General features: G+C 40.9%; 1 protein-coding gene across 3 annotated transcripts in view; it reads right to left on the bottom strand.

Annotated features, from left to right (window-relative positions):
• Positions 1-24,033, bottom strand: part of ece2b (endothelin converting enzyme 2b) — a 154,658-nt gene that overhangs the window by 66,691 nt on the left and 63,934 nt on the right. For all 3 annotated transcript variants that reach the window (XM_080185711.1, XM_080185712.1, XM_080185710.1), the window contains exons 2-4: positions 19,523-19,609; positions 16,603-16,747; positions 11,056-11,271 (exon numbers count right to left, since the gene is read on the bottom strand). In XM_080185711.1, the coding sequence (XP_080041837.1) occupies positions 11,056-11,271; positions 16,603-16,747; positions 19,523-19,609 (448 nt within the window). The remainder of the gene's footprint in view (positions 1-11,055; positions 11,272-16,602; positions 16,748-19,522; positions 19,610-24,033) is intronic.

Raw genomic sequence — 24,033 nt, 5'->3', positions numbered from 1 at the left:
CCAGATGGATTTTTATGACAATCAACAATGGTTTCAATGAATTCCAGATTTTTATTGAATTCTAATTTCACTATTTGTGATGGTTGGATTTGAACCCAGATTTTGCCATGGGTCTCTGGATTACTATACCAGTGTGCTCACACCGTATTTGCTTTCTGTTCTTATCTACTGTCAAATGAATTAAATGTGTGAAAAATAATAACCTTCCAGAAAGACCATCATTGGCACACAATCTAGATTTAAACTGCTGAACCCTTGCTTCCTGGAGTTTGGGATTTGTACCTGGCAATGATCAAAAGATTCCTATTGCAAATAGCAGTTAAAGGAATCTGGGACGGTGGCAAAAAAAGAAATAAGATGGAAGCCAGGGCAGACAACGGTGAGACTGAAATATTAATCAGGACAGTTGGTGCAAGGCATGAAAATGAAGTCAAAACAAAGTATAGCAGACTCAGCTGTGAACTGCAGATTAACCATGTTTGAAATAATAATTGTTGCAAAATGTTAAATATACTATGTGTCAACAGTTGTTCAAATGCATAAGTGGACAGTTCTATAATTGATTGATATTTTCTGAGAAAGTTTTTGAATTACTTTTCTTGCAAACCTGAAGGGTGATTTTTTTTCAGCGACATTATACCACCAGCAAGAACTTGAGGGCAGCAGATGATTCATCAGAAAATGACAGCAGTATTGCCAGTGATTTTATAAACCACCTATAATTTTCCAACATCACCCACTACATAAGGTCTCAAAGTTCAATGTATAAATTTTAGACAAACAATGCAAGTAACTACAGAAAAAAATACACGCATAATAATGGTAAGATTTAATACTAAGAGGGTGCAAAAATCCAAGACACTTTTCCAGGTACAGAGACCGAGTTGTAGAGAGGTAGAATTTCCCAGAATTCCAACTGCTCTCAAGGATGTGATAAATTCAAAGTTGGCTGTTTGCATATGTGCCCATTTCCATAGTGGAACATGTGTGCAAATATTATAATAAGGATAAGACTATTATCCCAGGAATCCTGTAATTTGCATCTGATTAAAGTTATCTTTCTGGAAGTGTGGCAGGATACTTGTATAACATTCAAACCAGAATGTTAAAGTTCACCGGTTTTGAATATCACAGGACTGAAGTGATTGTAAAATTTTTTCTCAGCTAGCTGTTAAAATACAAACGTGAAAAAAAGACGTAGCCAGATTCACCCAAAAAAATTCTAAGTCCCCAATTTGAAAACAATCTTCAGATTAAATCACCAACACTCTGAGCATTGCAGAGTACCCTGGCGGGATTCCCTCTGAAAATCCGGGGGCAGGGCCTTTTCCCATCAAAAAGGCTGGCAGCATAGCACTGAGTGCACCACTGTGCATATGCCAATCCATCAGCGCTCAGATCGTCGCATGTGTATTTTCAGCCTCCCGATTGCTGGCCAGCCCTGCAAACCCTTCTGCCTCTCTGACCGCTCCAATCCCCAATCACTGGCATCCCAGATATCTCTGGGCCAGCCCCATTGTCTCCACCCCCCCACCTCACTCACCGGCCTGTCCAGATGTCTTCCCCCGATCTCCCCGACCTTTGACCAGATCTGATCCTCCCAACCACCCTCCACCAGGATGGCCAGCCCCAACCAACCTCCCTCTGCCTGTGATCCTTTTGCAGATTGGCAGCAAGTCCCCCCTCCACCCCCACTCATCAACCAGCCCTTCCTCTAATAGGCATTGCCCCCTCTGGCCCCACCCCCTTGGAATGCCTATGCCTGGTGGGCAGTGCTAAGGTGCCAGTTTGTCCCTTGAGCAGTGTCAGGGAGCCAGGCTGACACTGCCACGCTTCACTGCCCAGGGGGCACCCGCCCTTACCCCTTACCTCCTGATAGGACTACAATAGCCTCTCTTCACTCCAGCAAGGTCGCCTGCCTGTTGAGCTGGGTGACACGCAGAGGCCCGGGTGCCCAATGGGAAGTCCATGAAACGGCCTCCACTGATATCTCCCAGCCCATAACGTTGCTAGAGCAGTAGAGTAGGCTGGGAAAAATTGCCCCCTGTATAGTCTGTATAATGCACTTAGCAACTTTCAAATATCATAAATCACTTTTCAAGAGAGGAAATATTTTGCTTTGAAGTGTAGCCACTGTTATCATTTAGGAAGCATAGGAATCAATTTGTTCACAGCAAAGTCTCTCAAACACTGATGAGATAATAATCGGATAATCTGTTAAAATGGTTTTGCTCAGGAAAATACATCGACTGTGACATCCACTGTCCTTATTTGAATAGAGTTGTGGCAGGACGTAAGCCTGAAGAGAAATGAGACCTCAGCTTAACGTCTCCTTCAAATACAGCGAGCAGGATTTTCTGGCCACGCATGCCTGAAAATCCCGCCCAAGGTCAATGGATCTTTCCATGATCTGCCCTTCGCCCGCTACGATTCCCGTGGTGGGCAGAACGGGAAAATCTGCCCCAACATCTCTGATGTTTTTAAACAGTGAGGGTTCAAGGTATATTTGTTTGGTATTTGTTCCTGTGGAAGTTGCTAAGTTGCCCACAGCACCAACAGTTTTCTCAGCGCCACTTCCCTAACAATTGTAATTTTCCTCAGTTCCCTCGTCCCTTCCAGTTCCTGATTTACAGCTATTTCTGGGAAGTTGTCTGTATTCTCTATAGTGAAGACCACTGCAACATACTTGTTCAATTAATCTGTCATCTCCTTATTTTCCAGACTCACTTTCTACAGGACCAAAACTGACTTTGTTGATATTTGAATAATACAAATTATTATTAGAAACTCTTATTTATTTACATTTCTTGCCAACTTTCCCTTGTATCCTAATTTTTCCTTCCCTATGTATCTTTTGGTCATTCTTTGCTTTTTTTAATATTCTGTCCAATCATTTGACCTGCTACACATCCATAAAATTCCTACAGTGCAGAAGGAGGCCATTTGGCCCATCCAGTCTGCACCAATCACAATCTCGTCTAGGCCTTATTCCCATAACCCTGTTAATCCCCTGACACAACACACAATTTAGCACAGCCAATCCACTTAACCCACACATCTTTGGACTGCGGGAAGAAACTGGAGCATCCGGACAAAACTCATGCAGACACAGAAAGAACCTGCAAACTCCACACAGCCACACAGGCCAGAATTGAACCCAGGTCCCTGGTGCTGTGAAGCATCAGTGGTAACCACTGTGCCACCGTGCCTATCTTTATGCAATTACATGCTTTTTCTTTAAATTTAATAGCGTCTTTCATTCTTTTTCATTAAACATGGGGTTGATCCTCCCCGAGGAATTTTCCTTTCTCATTTGAATGTATTTTTTTTGTGAATTCTGAAATACCCCCTTAAAGATCACGACTGTATCTCTATTGGTTGATTAACCACTGTGTGAAATGTCACAGGAGATTTGTACTGTATACTCAGTACAAAATCCAGAGATTTAAATAGTGAAAGCATAATCAGATGTATTGATTCAATTTAAAGTCCGGGGGAGTGATTCTCCCATCCCGTTGTGCTGATTTTTTAGCGCAACAGGCTGGGAGAATCCTGTGGCAGGTGATTCACGGGGTTCATGCTCATGTTAGCACCCTGTTAGCGACTCCCAGTATCGGATTTCCAGCGGTATTTGCTCCGTGTCAGAAAACAGCAGGGGGGGGCGCAAACATCATTTGTGTAGTCATTTCAATATAATTTAAATTAGATTAGTGGGCCCAGGACTGAAGTCTCCGGGCCTGCCAGCCTCTCCCACCCCACCACAGTGTTTCACTCCAGCAGGGATTGCATGAGCTCCCCATTAATGGGAACCTAGTTGCCCAACCATGCCGGACTAAACAGGGGGCAGTCAGGGAACCCGAGAGGGTTGGACAATGAGGGGGGTGCCCCTTGAGCACTGGCATCCTGGCAGTGCTAGCCAGTGGCCCCTGCACTGTCCAACAGGCAAAGGGCCAATGCCCAGGGGCACTCTGGCACTGTCCATCAAGCATTGGGCAATGCCAAGGGGGGCATATTTGGGAACGGAGCCTAGGGGTGATTGGTGGGAGTGTGGGTGCTGCTGCCACTCTGCAGTCGGGATCAGCGGGGGAAGGAGGGAGGCCAGTGATCAGGGAGCTGGAGATCAGGATGGGCCGGGAAGAGAGTTTGGGGCTTGGCCTGCGAACGGTGGCGGGGGGGTCGTCAGCGATCGGATGGTGGTTGAGTGGCGAGCCAGTGTTGTGGGGGTCGCAGCACTGGCCAGCAATTGAGCTGGCCAGCAATCAGGAGGCCGTCAATGCAGGACCTCTATGCATGCACCAATCTCGACACTGACAGATCGGCGCAGGCACAATGGCCCGCTCAGCTCACTGATTTCAGCCTCTCCAGCAGGATTAGGTCCCGGCCCCTGAAAATTAATGATATTTACGCTGGTGGCCTCTGCATTGCATAGAGTGTGAGAGATTTTTCTCTGAACTTCCACTGAAAAAGCCTACGTGAATTACTCCAGTTTTCCTGCGAATTCAATACTTCTAATTTTTTTGAGAACTGTGCTCATGGTTTTTTCTCTCAATAGTCATAAATTGAAAAGGCTAAATGAATTTTTTTGGAGATATTGCGAGCGTGTGGGTTGATGGTCAATGCACATGTTAGTCATAGTTTCCACACACATAAGGAAAATCAGACCATTGTTGCATTGGAAGAAAACGGAAAAAACTAATTAAGCATCCATGCACCATGCTTCATCTTTCAAAATGCAAGACAAAGTAGAGCAGGAAGAACAAAAGCTTATCAGGTCTTTAAGAAATGTCAAGAACAAAATTCCAAGTAACATAAAATTGCCTGGCCATGAATTAAACATTTGCCCTCACTGGAACAAATTTTTTTATCAAGTCTCATTTCCTGTAAACTAGAGTGAATTTCTTTTTTAGCTTCTGACACAAATGCCAAGTATTTTATTTTGGCTTTATTTCAACTTCATTGAAACTTGTTTTCCCCAGAATGTTTTATCAAATGAGAATTTCACACCATTTCAGTAATTTTCCACATCATAATTACATGTATAAAAATGGGCAAGATGTCACATTCCTGACAGTATGTAAGTTATTTCAAACATTTCATTAAAAAAAGTCATAGGATCATAATACTTCAAAATGAATGCACTTGACAGGTAAATTCTGCATAATTTGAAGATTTGGGGAAAGAAATGTTACATTTCACACAATCTGTAACAGTTAAAAATGTTTTCCAATAAGCAAACATAAATGTTAACAAGGCACAGAACTTTTAAGAAAATGGGTTTATTTGAGATTCCATGTGTTTATTGTTTGAAGTTTGATAGAAAAACATTGATGCTGCAACATTTTCATGGCTGTAATTATATAGCTTTTAGTTTATCTTTGGTGGTTCAGTGTGGCGCTGCATGCGTAGGTTAAGATGAAGTATTGTGCCAAAAGATACAAGGCATAATTTAGTTAGCTATTGCTAACTAAAGGTTACTTTAGGACTGTAGCTTTGGATTGTGTTACAACCAGAGGAGATGTTATTAATTGAGCAAGCCAGATCATGTAGGGAAACCTGTCTTACTTATCATAGCTTTTCATTTGTATTTTGCAGAAGAGGAGGAAAAGCTACTGATCCCAGAAGCATAGAGCGCTAGTTATCACTTTTAGAATTTTAACAATTAAACAAATTATTAATAGGAAGAAAACCACTTAAGCGTGTGAGATTACAGTAGTACAGTTAAAACAGTCTCACAAAATATCCCCTAAAAACTCTCATAAATTTTGAACTATAAAAATCCAGTAATATTACCCTGGGCAAAAACTGCTGTCACTTTAGCACACTTCCACTTGGCTGTGGAGATCCAAGAAAATTCAAAAACAAGAGGCTTTCTGAAGAGAAAGATTTTTCTAGTTTAAATGGATGGCTGTTTCAGAGTTCGCACCTTCTCTCAGCACAGAGTTGGTTTCAGGGCACATCCCTACATAGCCACCTCAACATCTCTCCTTAAATGTCCTTTTCACCTTTCATCTTTCATGTAAGATTCCATTGTTCCCAAATATCTTTCTGATCTCAACTTTTCCAAAATATAAAAAGCTTTCATGTTTTCCTATCATCTCAATTTTTGGGTCAGTAGAAGTTTAATATCTCTCTCCCCCCGTTTATAAATTGTAGAAGTCCCTTGTCACTTCTAAACTTTGAAATTTAACAGCTGAAAAACCAAGTTATCTATCTTCTAATGCAAGTTTTAAACCCAACCTACTTACTTGTAAATCTAAACTTACCATAGCCTCTCATTACAAATGCGCCCAGCATCTTGCCCTTTTATCTTTCAGCTCTCACATATAAGCTGTCTCTATTAACTTTCCCCCCATCTTAATTAATCGTGGACACACAGTCTTTTTTATAGAATACCACTATGTACACAAAAATATTTTCAAAAAACTTTACATTTGTCACAAACTTGTCCCCTATTCCACCAGATGCGCTAGAACTCCAGCTAAGTAATGATACTTCAAAGAGACTTGCATTTCTATAGCATTTTTCACAACCATTTGATATCTCAAAACGCTTGCTCTTTTAAAGTACGATCATGTTGTACTGAGGAAATGAGAGGCCAATATGCCCACAGCAAATATCTACAAACAGCGAAGAGATAATTTTTGTGATGATAATTCAGGGATAAATATTGGCCAGGACAGCAGAGATAACATTCCTGCCCTTGTTCGAAATATTGTGGTGCCATGGGACCTTTTACATCCAGTCAAGCAGACAAATGGGACCTCAGTTTAACATCTTACCTGAAAGATGGCACCCTCTGACAATGCAAAACTCTCTTGAAACTGCCAGTCAAGTGTCAGCTTAGACTGTTGTACCCAAGTCCTAGAATGGTGTGTCGAATCCACCACTCACGAGGCACTAGATCCAGCACTGAGTCACAGCTGACACCATATAACAATTTTTCCCTCTATTGGCAACATTTTTTTTAAATGAGGCTCAGCACCAACAGTATATTTTATGAATGGGCATGCCTGCTTAAGCAGCACAAAATGAGTGTAACATATTTGGGAAATGAAACAGAACTTCATTATGTGAGATTTTAACTTACTTAATGTGCTAGCAATATGATAGACTTTGTACTGCATCATAAGCATCTATGAATTTACAGCTACAGGAAAATTAGGCCTAATGTTATGTTGACAAACACTATTTCTTCGCTTACACCAGCATAATGTTATGTTGTTATCTGCTTGACCATACAAAATGGATCTGAATTTCCCAGTTATGAAGAAAAGTCATGGTGGATTCAAAATGTTAACTCTGGTTCTCACTCCATAGATGCCAAGCTTTTCCAGCATTTTGTTTTATTTCACATAAAATGAGCACCTGGGCTGTTGGCAGTGTGCATTTTATGCAAATAATTAATTTTAGTAACTTCAGATTTGAGCTTGAACCAGCTTTGCCATTTCCATCTCAGAATTGTCTTAACCCTTCCTTCTTCTTAGGCAATCCCTTGGCAACGTTCTGTTTCTACTCCATTTTGATGGGCTCTGAGATGGTTAATAAGTCAGGATCAGCAGGCTGCCTCATGCGAGTAGGTGCTACTCGGAGGGTTGGGCAGATGATTTGTTGTGCACACTCTCCAACCTTTCAACTTCACCTCTTTGTGTTCCCAATGAAGTCTCTCAATTTGTTCAGCATCTTTCTGATTGAACTTTCTCCAGTTTGATCAGTTACAAACCTAGGACTCCCATGAATCAACAAGGACGTTTGACCTCTACAAGGATGCCTTGAGGACATCCCAGAAACATTTCCACCGTCTCCTCAGATGTCTCTTGTCACGATTGAGTTCTGAGTAGAACAATTGCTTGAGCAGTCTGATGTCACGCACACAAACAACGTGTCCTGCCCAGAGGAGCTGATTTTCACTGATTAGTGCCTTGATGCTGGTTTGGGAAGAGGCTATTGGACTACGTTTCTTCCCATTGGATTTGAGGGATCATGCTACAGTTCTGCTAATGGAACTTCTCCAGTGCTTTGAGGTGCGTGGGGTTGGTTGTCCAAGTTTCCAATAATTCTACCTTCTCTTTAGCATGGATGTGTTTTTCCCATTCCTTCTTCATGTTGTTCTGTTCCTGTTGATCTTCTATTTTCCTCTCAAAAGTGTTACCGCATAAAGGTGCAAGTTTGAGCATGTGTTAGCTGACAGTGAGAATAGTGACAAGATACTCGCCAGCGAGATTGAATTTATGATTTTCCACGCCCCTCACCACGAGGTTCCTGCCCCAGAAAGTTGGAAATCTCATTTACATGATTTAACATCTTATTTGTAATACATCCCAATAGGACTTCCCACCCCACCCCCATTCATTGAATATTTATTGCATGCCAGCGTGACAGCTGTATAAAAGCAAGAACTTTGTGGCTTCACCTCTGGAGGGGATAATTGGAGGTGAGCGCTCCGGTCGCCATCACCCTCTTGGATGTCACTTGCAGACAGGCTCTGGCCACTTCCTGGGAAGCGTCCATGACATCTACATCTTAGAACCCTCACGGTTCCTAACCATTTTTGAGAGATACCAGCAGCTGGAAGGATGACTCCTTGGGGACACAGAATACCCACTGAGGAGGTGGCTGGCGACACCTGTGCAGAGGTCCCAAACACCTGCTGTGACTTGGTGCAACAAGGTTCATACATCCGCACATGTGCTGGTTGAGCAGGTGATGCTGAAGATGCTGTTCCAGTACCTGGACCGGACAGGGGGAGTCCCTCAATACAGACCCCAGAATGTGTTTCGCATCATTGTGGTGCACTGCATATTGCACAACCTCCTGGCACTGAAATGGGGTGAGCAGCTGGATGAGGTGCAGCTTGGAGATGGGTGGCGAGTAGTAGCCCACATAGGAAGCAGAGGAAGGACCTCAGGCAATGGCCAGGATCTACATGAGACACAGGACTAGGGACACCCTCAATGCCTCTCTGTTTGGGGATGATCAGGACTAGGATGCCAAGACCTCTCCCCCCCATGGGGTTTAACATCTTCTCACTACTGTCCTGCCAGCAGGAGATCATCATGATGACTACACTATTCATGGCCAGGGTGTGAAAACAACATTAACAGATGCAGCTGGAGAATGATGATGACTTGAAGTAAGTGCAGATTGACTTACCTCTTATCCTCCGTGAATGTCTGACTCACGCCTGACACAGAGCTGAGTGCAACCTACCACTGAACGGTATAATTGGCAATAAATGCTGGCCTATTCAGCATCGCCCACATCCCTTGAATGAATTTTTTAAAGAAGTAATCCCAGGATCATGGGAATTCAGCAATGGTAACATCACTGAACGTAAAAGGGAGATGGTTAGACTACTCCTTTGAGTTGGTCAGTACCTGGCACATTTGTGGAATGAATGTTACTTGTTACTTAACAGCCCAACCTGCCTGCTGTCCGTGTCTTGCTGCACATAAATAGGAACTGTTTCAGTTGTGAGAAACTGAATGGTAATGAACACTGTGCAGTTGTGAGTAACAACCCCACTTCTGACTAAGTTAGAGGGAAGGTAATTGATGGAAGAGCTAAAGATAATGCTTTTTAATTGCATACACCTCCCACATCCTGATTCCTAACTCAGAAAAACATCTCCTAGCTGAATTAGCAATTTTCTGCATTAAACTCAAGGATCAATACTCCTGCCTGCTTTACCTGCAGAAGCTTTCAAAGATTTCATCACAAAACCCATCCAAACCTGCCACTTTATCATCAGCAAGATGATACAACTTATAAAGCCAAAAGCCACTCAACATTCTGCTACAGAAACCTTTCTAATCATAAATGATGAAAGACTTCAACCACAAGTACAATGATTTTGAATAATTTGTATGGAATGACACAGAACCTTGCAGATGAACACAACCCCATTGATCTCATTTCATCCCTTTAATGACTCTATTTGGCTTCAAAGCTTCCTGCATTAGAATTTATTTCCTTTAATTGTTCCAAATTGGCTTCAAGTGACTTCAAACTCATGCCTTCTTTCTTCATCTGCCTTCACCACACCCCCTCTCTGCTAAGAGCTCTTCTCTCTTCACATAATATAACTGGACTTTACTAAGTGAATGAGCTGAAAAAGCACGATCTAGCTTCAGTTTGTTTTGAGTTCAGCTGCAGAGGCATGAAAATTACTGGCAACATCTTCCGCCATTGAATCTGTCCTAATATCAGCCATACAAAGCACACTTTATGTTTAATTTATTTTGCCCCCAAGTCCCTTGGGATGATTTCCCAAAAGCAGAAAGTCATCAGCCTCAGCTTGGCAGGCAAGCTTATCACAAGGCCAATAACTTATGCAATAGTTAGTCTACTGCAACCTGAAATGTTGATGAGTTAGTTAACTGCTCTGCTTATTCAGATCAACACTAAATGAAGCAGTTTAATCATGCCCATATTGTAAATTTATATCTGTGATCAATATAATTATGTCAATCACATAGGCTAATTCAAGATTTCACAAACAATAAAGATTTTTAGTAGGTAATTTTGCTTTGTTGAATGCCTTTACATATTCTTTTTGTACTCTCAAATTTCAATGTATTACCTTAGAATTTCTGCTCTGCAGCTAAAATTTTTACCAAGACTTGTTTAAGCATGCATTGGAGGATTTTTAAAAAAATTTATTTGCAACAGTTCATTAATGGAATCTAATGCTCAAAAGTGAACTGAGCACTGCCACAGAAAACAAACCTTTATTTATTATCTTTCATTGGTTGCAGATGTCACAATGATTTATAACCAAGTCTGTTTTGTGTTTAGCAATGCAGAAAATACTATCATGATAGATTTTGCAATTATAAATAAAGTAATGCTTTAATTTGTAAAAAATACCTATTGTATAGATGAATATTAAGAATAATAAATAACAAAAACTAAATATTTGCTAAATTAATCTGTAATGAACATATGTGAACAAGATAACATTGCATATGCCACATGTTGCCTTATCAAACCACACATGGGCATCACTGGTTAGCACATAAATTAATTTTTTTAAAAAAACTTTTCCCTTCAACTTACCCAAAAGATGCTTCATGACTGCCTGGTTCTGGTCCCATAAACTATTAAAAGTATTCCAACGTGACCTTCCATCTGGCAATGGATTTTTCTTGATCCATCCACCACAGGCATATTGATAAAAGTCATCACAAGGGTCCACTGTACGGTCTAGGGATTCTGTTATCTTGGCAGCCACCATGATGCAAGTTTCTGTCAGACAAATTTTATGTGAAGGGTCTGCAGAAAGAAAAATACATATGGATTTTCCTTTCATAATACAAATTTATAAATGTAAAACGATAAATTAATTTTGAGGTCTTGTGTGTGCACCCCCCCATGACCCTCATGTGATGCATCATTCAACTCAGCTAAGCTGGTTAAAATCAACAGATCTATAGTTGAACAAGCAGAAAAAACATTAAACATAAAATGAGATTATGTAAAAGAGAGCCAAAAAGCAAAACATGTAGATCATAGAATAAGTAGCAATGCATTTTTCAAAAACATACTGTGGGGTAGTGTCTACAGTTATGTTCATATCACTGCAATATTAATGTTAGTTTCAGTTTCAAGTTCAAGTTCTGAACTTCAAAGCAACAGACTTAAATTTCATTAAAATGCTGAACATCTAAAAAAGAACAAGAAATAAATGAACTTTTATAGCATCCTTTACAATCACAGAATCTCTCAGTGGTTCCTAGCCAATGAAATAAAGTGTAGTTGCTATTGTAAATAAGGACACACAGTAACAAATTTTCACACAGGGACACACAAACAGCAATGTGATAACCTATTAAATAATTGATTTTTAGTAGAGTTGATTAAGAAATAAATGTTTGCCATAAAAAGGTTGTAAGGACAGCCCCATCATTTTCAAATAAGCCAGTTTAACATCAGTGGTAGTCAAGTTTCTAGACACAATTATTTGGACAGAACTAGTAGTCTCATGGAAAATGTGGGTTAATTAGGAAGAGCCAGCATGGGTTTCCAAAGGGGAATCATGTTTAACTAACTTGCTGTATTTTGAGGAGGTAACTGAAAGGATTGATGAGGATAATGCTGATGATGTGGTGTACATTGACTTTCAGACGGCATTTGATACAGTACTAAACAACAGATGTTGAGAAAAGTGAGAGTTTATGGAATCAAAGGGATAGCAACATGGATTTAAAAAGTGGCTTAATATTGGGAAGCAGAGAATAACAGTCAATGAGTGTGTTTCAAACTAGAAGAAGGTTTACAGTGGTATTCCCCCAGAGGTTGGAATTGGGACCTTTGCTTCTCCTGATATATCAATGAGCTAGATCTTGGTGTGTAGGGGACAATTTAAAATTGGCAGATGACACAAAACTTGGAAGTATTGTAAACTGTGTAGAGGACAGTGCAGAACTTCAAAAGGACATAGATTGGTTTGTGGGTGGGTGGGCAAGTCCCCAGGAGCGAATGGAATGCATCCCAGGGTTCTGAAAGAAACGGCAGAGGTGATAGTGGATGCCTTAGTAATTATTTACCAAAATTCGCTGGATTCCGGGGAAGTGCCGGAAGATTGGAAAACAGCTAATGTTACGCCGCTTAAAAAAGGTAGCAGACAAAAGGCAGGGAATTATAGGCCAGTTAGTTTAATGTCTATAGTTGGAAAAATGCTTGAATCCGTCATCAAAGAAGAAATAGCGAGGCACCTAGAAAAGAGTGGTTTGATCGAGCATACGCAGCACGGAATCATTAAGGGGAAGTCGTGTTTGATGAATTTATTGGATTTCTATGAGGATGTGACTAGTGCAGTGGACAGGGGAACTGGTGGATGTGGTGTTTTTAGATTTTCAAAAGGCGTTTGATAAGGTGCCTCATAAAAGGTTGCTTCAGAAGGTTAGGGTGCACGCAGTTGGGGGTAAGTGTTAGCGTGGATAGAGGATTGTTGTCTAATAGGAAGCAAAGAGTTGGTTGGTATCAATGGGTGCTATTCTGATAGGCGGTTGGTGACTAGTGGAGTGCCGCAGGGATCGCTGCTGGGGCCTCAGCTTTTTACCATTTATATAGATGATCTGGAGGAGGGGGCTGAGTGTAGGGTGATGAAATTTGCTGATGACACGAAGATGAGTGGAAAAGCAAATTGCATGGAGGGTGTGGAAAGTCTGCAGAGGGATCTGGATAGGCTAAGCAAGTGGGCGAGGATCTGGCAGATGGAGTATAATGTTAGCAAGTGTGATAATAGTAGGAGGGATTACTATTTAAAGGGCGAAAAGCTGCAGCATGCTACGGTGCAGAGGGACCTGGGGGTCCTTGTGCATGAGTCGCAAAAACCCAGTCTGCAGGTGCAGCAGGTGATCAAGAAGGCAAATGGAATGCTGGCCTTTATAGCAAGGGGGATAGAATATAAAAGTAGGGAGGTTTTGCTGCAACTGCACAGGGTACTAGTGAGGCTGCAGCTGGAGTACTGTGCGCAGTTTTGGTCGCTGCACTTGCGCAAGGATATTTTGGCCTTGGAGGGAGTGCAGAGGAGGTTCACTAGGCTGATACCGGAGATGAGAGGGTTGGACTTTGAAGAGAGATTAAATAGACTGGGTCTGTACTCGTTGGAGTTTAGAAGGATGAGGAGGGATCTTATAGAGACATATAAGATAATGAAAGGGATGGATAGGGTAGAGGTAGAGAGATTCCCCGCTTAGAAAGGATAGCAGGACTAGAGAGCACAGCCTCAAGATAAGGGGGGGCAGTTTAGATCGGAGTTGAGGAGGAACTCCTTCACTCAAAGGGTGGTGAATCTCTGGAATTCTCTGCCCGTTGAAGTGGTGGAGGCTACCTTGCTAAATATATTTAAGTCACTGGTAGATAAGTTTTTGATAGACAAGGGAATTAAGGGTTATGGGGAGAAAGCGGGAAAGTGGAACTGATCCACTTCAGATCAGCCATGATCTTATTGAATGGCCGGGCAGGCTCGAAGGGCTAGATGGCCTACTCCTGCCCCTATTTCTTATGTTCTTATGGGCAGGTAGGTGACAGATGAATTTCAATGCAGAGAAGTGAGAGGTGATGCATTTTGATAGGAAGAATCTGGAGAGACAAAAGAAGGGGTAAAATTCTTAATGGGGTGCACAAGTAGAGGGTCTTGGATGTATCTGTGCATAAATCAATAAACATGGCAGGACAGGTGGACAGAACAATTAATAAAGCATTTTGTATTCTGGACTTTACTGATGGGGTCATAGAATACAAATGCAACAAAGTTATATTCTCCACCCAAAATCAATGCTGCCTGGTTTGGGGGGTAGGTCTTATGAGGAAAGGTTGAGAGAGCTTGGGCTTTTCTCTTTACAGTGGCGGAGGATGAGAGGCAACTTAATAGTGATTTATAAGATGAGGAGGGGGATAGATAGAGTGGACATTCAGAGACCATTTCCTCGGGTGGATGTAGCTGTTGCTAGGGGGCATAACTATAAGGTTCATAGTGGGAGATATAAGACGGATGTCCGAGGTAGATCTTTTACTCAGAGTGATTGGGGTGTGGAATGGACTGTCTGCTGTGATAGTGGAGTCGGACACCTTAGGAACTTTCAAGCAGTTATTGGATAAGCACATGGAGCACACCAGAATAATAGGGAGTGGGATAGCTTGATCTTGGTTTCGGACAAAGCTCGGTAAAATATCGAGGGCCGAAAGGCCTGTACTGTTCTATGTACTCAAAGAAGAAACTTTTGTCCCAATAACATGCAAACTTAAGAAGCAATTCTTAGTTGTCAATTGCTATTTCTTACTCTAGCCATTCTGAAATCTAATTTCCTACAGTGGTGCAATGACTAACACATTTATTTAAAATTCAGTGTCTGTCATTTTACACAATTATTATTTGGTTAAAATACATGAACCAACGAATCACAAAAATTGCAATACAGGGTGCAGCCTTTGGCCCATTTTAGCAGTATCAACGCTAACAAATATTAATCACAAATGATGGACTCTTGTCCATTAGTCACTGAGTTGGGACAATTCAATCCATTTCACTTACGATCTTCAGGCAATAGTATAAAGTACTGCCACTGTCAAGACAAGAAGAAAAGTCAGTTAGACTACTTAATAAAGTCAGTTAGACTACTTAATAAAGTCAATTTTTTTAATGCTTTTCAAAATGGATAATTGCTGCAATTCCCAAGGTGGCTCCAGTTGGACACATGCTGAAGATTATGAGCAATGCCATAGTTATCAAAGGCTAATACCTCAAATGTCTGGAATGTAACACTCCTTGCACAACCTAAACATTCCAACCAAGCCAACACAATGGATCAGCAGACGGTCAGTCTGCTCCACCTAACTTCAAACAAAGATAACCTTTGATCTGACAAAGGGTCATCTAGACTCAAAACACTGGCTCTATTCTCTCCCCACAGATGCTGTCAGACCTGCTGAGATTATTCCTCATTTCTGTTTCACATTCCAGTTTCTGCAGTATTTTGCTTTTAACCTTTGATCCTAATATCCAGTAATGGCCTAAGCATTAACTGCTCTAACACAATGATTTCAACATGACCTGCCCCACATTGCTGACACGACATATTGTGCAGTGGAACTGCATCAAGGCTGTCACTGTTGACTGTTGGACCTGGGAAGAAAACAGGTGTTCCAGGCAAGCAGCCATTGAGATAGTGGCAATAGGTGTGTGCATGTAAATGTAAATAAGAGCACTTTAAATTGTCCCCTCCCCCGCCCTGTCATTGACAGTATACACAGTAAAAGTCAGATTTACAGAAATGGTCATATATCAATGATAACTGACTGTAAACTATACCTATCCTCCCATATGGATGTAGAAAATCTTGTGGCATATTTCGAAGAAGAACAGGGGGATCACCCTGTTGTGCTGGCCAATATTAACCTCTCAACCAACAGTGCTAAAACTGATCGTCTAGTCGTATCTCTCATTGCTATTTATGGGTCACCACTATGCTTAAATTGGTTGTCACATTTCCAACTTCACAACAAGACTACATCACAAAGCATTTTAGGTCCAAATTTGTAAAAGGTGTGATATAAGTGTCACTGGGTGTGAATGTAAGTGGGTGGCAGGGTGGTACAGTGGTTAGCACTGCTGCCTCACAGCACCAGGGACCTGAGTTCAATTCCCAGCTTGGATCACTATCTGTGTGGAGTTTGCTTGTTCTCCCTGTGTCTGCATGGGTTTCCTCCAGGTGTTCTGGTTTCCTCCCACAGTCCAAAGATGTGCAGATTAGGTGAATTGGCCAGGCTAAATTGTCCCTTAGTGTCAGGTGGTCTAGCTAGGGTAAATGCATGGGCATGGGGGATAGGGCCTGCATGGAACTGCAGTCAGTGCAGACTCGATGGGCTGAATGGCCTCTTTCTGCACTGTAGGATTCTATGATTCTATAAATGCAAGTTCATTATTTTATTTCTTATTTGCTTTTTAAAAAATGCATCTAGGTTTTTTTTAAAGAGCAGAAGGAACGAAAGAGAAGCAAAATTTGTATTCCCAATATGCAGGAATAAACAGATTGTCATTCAGATCAATAATCAGATAAAACTGAACTGACACTAATAAATTACTGAATCTTAGCTTACCTTGAGCATTTTTTATTACCAGAGTAATAATACACCCAATCAGTGCCATCACCACAACCAAAAGAACTGCTGACAGGGTGAGTTCCAACTGTGTTCTTGTCCCAATTGATCCAAGTGAAACAGCTTTACCTTTTCTGAAACCAACCTATTAGAGATATAATTAAAAGTTGAAGACAAGCAGTGCTTTCCTTTTCAATGTAAATTGAGTAAGTGCCATAGGTCAACAAGCCTCAAGCAAAATAAGCACAAAGAATAGACATTATTATAATTAAATCTAAAATTTACTTGTGAAAGAAGAATCAACAAGTGTAATTACTTGACCACAAAGCTCACCACTGAAAAAATTCACTTTACTGAGATTTTGTAATCTGAACCCGTCTACCAGAGATACTCCTTAGTAGACTTGAAAAAACAAAGAAGAAAATTAAAAACTACAACATGGAAAATATTTAATTCACCATAAATTAAGAATTTCTATTGTGGTCCATCTTAAGCCTATACTAAAAATAATTACTGAAAGATGTTAATACTCAGCAGTCTATCACATTACAGGCTTTTGAGCTTAAACCACTCCTCTCTTCAGCTTGTGCATTCAATTCAGGAAATACATTATCAAGATGGGAAACAAGAGGAAATCATGCTCACTATAAACTAAATTATTGCAAAATTAGAAAAATACACATCACTGAGCATGAACTATCTGTTCAAAAATAAAATTATTATAATTCCGGGGGATTTCCGAAGTAGGATGAAATTAATCTCTCCATATTTTACTCTTCATAAATTTATCATCTTAAACTATACTGTCCGTATCCTAATTTGCATTAAATCCCATTCACCCACTATCCAGGGTGGCACGGTAGTACAGTGGTTAGCACTGCTACTTCAGAGCGCCAGGGTCCTGGATTCAATTCCTAGCTTGGGTCATTGTCTGTGTGGAGTTTGCACCTTCTACCCGTGTCTGCGTGGGTTTCCTTCAGGTTTCCTCTGACATTCTGAAAGATGTGTTGGTTAGGTGCATTGACCCAAACAGGCGCCTGACTGTGGTGACTAGGGGAATTTCACAGTAACTTCATTACCGTTTCAATGTAAGCCTTACTTGTGACTAATAAATAAACATTTAACTTTAACTTTATCCCTTCATTCACTGGCCTACATGGGCTGCTGGTTAAGCAACCCTCAGTTTTAAAGTTCTTACCCTTGTTTTCAAACCCCTCCAGGATTTGATTCCTCCCTATCTGTGAAATCTCCACCAGCCCCACAACCTTCCAAAATATCTGCATTCCTCTAATTCTGCCTTGTTAAGCAGCCCAATGATAATTGCTGCAGCAGACGTAGCCTTAGCCTTCATCTGCCTCAGCCTGAAGCTTTGGAATTTCCTTCTTAAGCCTCTTCACCTATTTTTCCTCCTTTGAGACATTCTTTAAAACCTACCGCTTCAACCAAATTTATCAGTTATCTGCCCTAATATAGCCTTGTCTGGCCTGGTGTTGCAATGTTCTTCATAACAATCCATAGCACTTTGGCATGTTCTATTATGTCCAATGAGGGATACAAATACAAATTGACTGTTTTACATGAAATCTGAATCTCTTTTCTTTTGGATAAGCTCATTGTACCAATATGCATGTTTATCAGCATTAATTTGGCAAGCTGAAGCAAGTGTGTCAAGAATGCCTGGCATGCAGAATGGAAATGCTATTGGCACATCGAATATTCTTATGACGTTAGGGCACTATAGATCAAGCTTAAGCAAGCTTCTAATTTATGCCTGATCTATAAATGATCATGCTGATACTTGATGCATAAAATAATTTCAGCATAAGAGCACAAAATATAGGAGCAGAAGTAGGCCTGCTCCACCATTCAATATGATCTGATTGTGGCCTTAACTCCACTTTCCTGTCTACATCTCCCTCCCCCCATAAACCTTGACTCCTTTGTAGATCAAAAAATCTAACTCAGCCTAGTCTTTATTGCTCTCTGTTGTAGAGAATCCCAAAGATTAACAATCCTCTGAGAGAAGTAATTCCTCCTCCTCGTCCATCTTAAATGGGAAATGATGCCTTACATGTCCCCTGGCACTAGATTTCCCCACGAAAGGAAACATCCTCTCACTATCTATTCCTGTCAAGCCTCCTCAGATTCTAGATCACTTCTTATTCTTCAAACCTTCCATGAGCATAGGCACAACCTATTTGGTCTTTTTTCATAAGGCAACCCCTTCACCCTCGAAATTTCAATTCACTCATAATAAGGTCTTCATATGAATGTAAATGTCATCTATGAAACTCCAAAGAAGTAAAAAAAAGGAGCTTTACAGTTAAAAGCAAACAAAGACAAATTGTTCTGCTATGCTGTTCAGCTAGAGCTAAAAAGCGCCAAGTCCATGATTTCAGCAGGGGTCACCCATTCACAAAAACATAGTGAGGGTTCTTGAAGCTTCAGCTCATTAAAAGCATCATCATATTCAGAATCTGGCCAAATTCAGAAGCAGATCAATAAACACTTCAAAAGAGTAGATTCTCAAAGTATGCATACTGGGCAGAAAAATCACTAAATATATCAGAAGTTTGGACCTTTGTTTTGCTTGCAAGGAAACATAATAAATATTGTTGAATTTTCCACAGATTGTGTCAGTTATCAACAAAGAAAAAATTGTTAGTCACCATCTTTTAAAATCAAAAGAAAATGTAAAAACAAAGGATACAGTGTGGCTGTTCTTGATTATGCAGTAGCAGTAACAGCACTTTCCTGTGTACATTGTTGCTGAATAAATTGGGACAGTGTGCATACCATATCATCAAACAACTTCCTAAACATCCATCATGTGTACAAATAAAGGAAATGTGCATTGCGTTAGACAAGAAACCATGATTTCATGAAAATAGCAGTTTAAAAATCAGCCAATTCTACAAACCTCCACACTTTCTGGTGAGGCATTTCCATCTGCTGCAGTATCTGTGGGATCATCATCTTCAAAAGTTGCACGCTTGTAGTTTGACATCTGTGAGGTTTGGAATAAAAATGGTTTTCTTGGTTAAATAACTTTCAGCTACCAGAAATGTTATGTATGGCTGCATTATTATATGCAATCTATATATAGTATTCATGAACCATGGTCAAAAGCTTTGCAAACAACTGAATATTAGAATGATAGAATTAAATTGATTTTTTTTCTTATATTCAAAGGGTTGACTTTCAAGTAAGACTGCTCAAAATCAAGAGAAAGTACTAGCCATTTGCAGCAGGCCAGTAGCAAAGATAAGTGAACATTTCAAGTGGAAGTTTTCTTCAGAACAGAAAGGGAAGCAAGTACAAAATGCATGAAATTTGCTTTAAAAAAACAGCAAGTTACTGGATGATATTAAGATAATCTCAATGAGGAACAGCAATGAAACAACAAAATAGCATGTGAAAAGCTATGATAACAAATGGCACACCCAAGGAAAATGGTTTAAAAATTATAGAATCTTAGAATGGTTACAGCACAAAAGATTGACATTTGGCCCCTCATGTCCTTGCCAGCTCTCTGAGAGCAACTCAGCCAGTCATACTCCCCCATGTTTGCTCTATAGCCTTGCAAATCTTTTCTCTTCAGATAATTATTCAATTCCTTTTCAAAGCCACAACTGAAACTGTCTCCATCACATTCCCAGACAGTACATTCTAGATCCTAACCACTAATTTTGTAAAAAAAAAGTCACATCTGGTTCTTCTGCCAATCACTTTAAATCAGTGCCCTCTGGTTACTCCCTAACTACTCTGTCCAGACCCCTCAAGATTTTGAACAGCTCTGTCAAATGTTATCCCAATCTCCTCTTCTCAAAGGAGATCAATCCTAACTTCACCAATCTATGCAGGTACTTGAAGCTCATCTAGGAACCAATCTCATATATTTGTTCAATACCTGTTCCAATGCCTTCACATCCTTTTTGAAGTGTGCTGCCCAGAAATGCTCACCTGATGAAGAAATAACACTCCAAAAGTTCATGATTCCAAATAAACCTGTTGGACTTTAACCTGGTGTTGTGGGATTTCTTACAATTTATTGGAGTTCTTTGAAGAAGTCACATGTGCTGTGGGTAAAAGGGAACCAGTGGATGTACTGTACTTCAATTTTCAGAAGGCATTTGATAAGGTGCCACATTTAAGGTTATCATGGAAAATAAAAGCTCATAGTATGAGGGGGACCACATTGGCATGAAGAGAAGATCGGCTAGCTAACAAGAAACAGACAGCTGGTCAGTTTTTGGTTGGCAGGATGAAATGAATGACATGCCACAGGGATCAGTGCTGGGGCCTTAAGTTTTGCAATTTTTATATATATAGATGATTTGGATGAAGGGACCAGAGGAATGATTGCAAAATTTGCTAATGGCAGAAAGGTAGGAAAGTAAATTATGAAGAGGACATAAAGAGGCTAATGGGGTTAGGTTAGTGTAGGGTAGGTGAGTGGGCAAGATCTGGCTAATGGAGTATAATGTTGGAAAATGTGAAATTTGAAATTTTGGCAGCAAGAATAATCCAAGTGATGAGAGGTTGCAGAACCCTGAGATCCAGAGGGATCTAGGTGTACTATTGCATGAATCACAAAACCCTGATACATGCAGGTACATCAAGTAATTAGGAAAGCTAATAAAATGTTATCATTCATCATAAGGAGAACTGATTACAAGAGTAGGGAGGTTACGCTTCAGTTGTGCAGCGTACTGGTGAGCCAACATCTGGGCTGGAATTCTCCCATCCATCCCACCATGTTAACACTTGAGGACAGGGGGCTGGACCTTGCAAAGATCATTGGCCTGGGGTGAGATTCTCCAGTTTTGAAGCGAGAATGGCTGGACAATCTCACCCCTGGAGTGCTATGCAGAGCTTTGGTTTCTTTATTTAAAGAAAGATATAAATGTATTAGAAGCACTTCAATGAAGGTTTACTGAACTAATACCTGAAATGGGTTGGTTACCTTGAAGGAAGATTGGACAGGTTAGGTTTGTATTCACTGAAATGTACAAGATCCTGAGGGATCCTGACAGGGCAGATGTGGAAAGGATGTCTTCTCTCGTGAAAGAATCTAGAACTAGGGGTGACTGTTTAAAAATATGGGATTGCTCATTAAAGATAGAGATGAGGAGATTGTTTTTCTCTCAGAGGGTCATGAGTCTTTGGAACTCTCTTCCTCAAAAGGTGATGGAAGCAGAATCTTCATGCTAGGTTCCTGATTAACAAAGGTGGTGGAAGGTTATCAAAGGTAGGCAGGAATGTGGGGTTGAGGTTACAATCTGATCAGCCATGAACTTATTGAATGGCGGAGCATGCCCAAAGGGCTATGTGGCATTCTCCTGCTTCTAATTCCTATGTTTATATATTTGCACATATAGCCGCAGACTGCGTGTCCACACCCCTCTTTTAGAATTGCATCCTTTGTTTTATGTTTCTTCTCCCTGCCTGCCTACCTAAATGTATTGTTACACACTTCTCTGCATTAGATTTCATCTGCCACATGTCCACCCATTCAACCAGCTTGCTGCATCCTCTCGAACTCTCGCATTGTCCTCCTCACAGTTCACATCGTGCCATTTATTGCATCATCTGCAAATGCTGAAATTATTCCCTGCACAGACAAGTATAGATCATTAATATGGATCAAGAAAAGCAGTGACCCTGGGGAATCCCACCATATACTGTTCTCCAATCCAAGAAAAAATCACCACTACTTTGTTTCCTGTCACTGAATGACAGTAACTGAGGCAAAGAGAGCTCAAAAAAGAAATTTACAGATGTACGTTTAAAATGAAAACTGGGATGCAGGAACACCAAGATTACATTCACCCCTCTCAATATTCAGATCACAGGAATGCAAAACAATCAGGAGAAAAATTAGATTTCAGGGCCAATTCCCAAAACAGGCATCCCCAAAGAGGGGGGGGGGAGAAGAGACAGTGGCACAGCAGTTAGCATTGCTGCCTCACAGCGCCAGGGACCTGGGTTCCATTCCAGCTTCAGGTAACTGACTGTGTGAAGTTTCTACATTCTCCCCATGTCTGCATGGATTTCCTCCACTTGCTTCGGTTTCCTCCCACAGTCCAAATATGCGAGGGGTTAGGTGGATTGACCATGTTAAATTGCCCCTTAGTGTCAGGGGGCTCGCTAGGATAAATGCATGGGGTTATAGGGATTGGGCCTGGGTGGGATTGTGGTCAGTGCAAACTCACTGGGTCAAATAGCCTCCTTCAGCACTGGAGCATTCTATGATTTCTGGGTATAGGAGAATTAAAATGAGGAGCCATAGTGAGTGTGGGATCACAGATGGCAACAGAATGATCATATTCAAAGCAGATACTCATTTGCTTTTGATCTTCCCTAAGTATGGGAAATCACATCATAGACAGCAAATGTAGCATACTAAATTCGAGAAGTACAGGTAAATTACATATCTCAAATGGAAGGAGTGTTTAGGGCTCTGGACAATGGTTTGTGCATTAACGTATGTTTCACGATTGAACACAGAACTACCCAGGAAAGAAAAGCTGCAAGTTGAACCAGAATACCCTGTACAAGTAATCTCTGATGTGGCGATGTCAGCGTTGGACAGGGGTAAACACAGTAAGAAGTCTCGCAACACCAGGTTAAAGTCCAACAGGTTTATTTGGTAGTAAACGCCACTAGCTTTCAGAATGTGGGGTAAACACAGTAAGAAGCTAGTGTTGTTTACTACCAAATAAACCTGTTGGACTTTAACCTGGTGTTGTGAGACTTCTTACCAAGGAATCTCTGACAAAGACAGGATGGGGACTACAACCATGAAGTTGTGCTACCAGTGGCAGCTAGACATCAATTTTCAGCTGGTGTTACTTGGCTTACATTCATTCCCTGCTGGAAGTGGAGTTTTGTGGCTAGAAGAGACAGAGCTCTGTGTAAATGAGCACTTCTCTAAGTGTAAAAAGCTTCTCTTCCACCTTGGACCATGTGTTAGAGTGTAGGCATTCCCAAAACATTTTTTGTTCAAACTTTTAGGTAGTAACATGCATGAAAGATCAAACAGCACTTTATCAATTCCACTTGGCACTGCACTGGAAATGTACTCCAAGACAAAGTGGTATGAGATTGGTGCAGCAGCTTCTTAGAGTCAGATCAAGACTTTACTCTGGAGTTATCCTAACATTGTTTCTTGGCTATAAAGTGACTTCCACGTCACATCAATGGAAAAATGTCATTCTAACTGCATTCTAACTGGAATAATGTGGCTGAGGGCCCAGGGAAAACCTTTACTTAAGGTACCACTGTCAAGAAAAAACTTAAACATTTGTAATGAAGATCTCTTCCCTAGGGCTTCCAGAAAGATGCTGGCATGCGCCCCCAGTAGATGGCCATTTAACTCTGGTGGAAACAAGAGAGGAGATGGCATTCCCAACTAACTTTTCTGTAGTT

Source organism: Carcharhinus amblyrhynchos, chromosome 3 (assembly GCF_965287045.1).
Source record: "Carcharhinus amblyrhynchos chromosome 3, sCarAmb.v2.hapA, whole genome shotgun sequence".
NCBI classification, from domain to species: Eukaryota; Metazoa; Chordata; class Chondrichthyes; order Carcharhiniformes; family Carcharhinidae; genus Carcharhinus; species Carcharhinus amblyrhynchos.
This window is presented reverse-complemented; position numbering and strand designations above follow the sequence as displayed.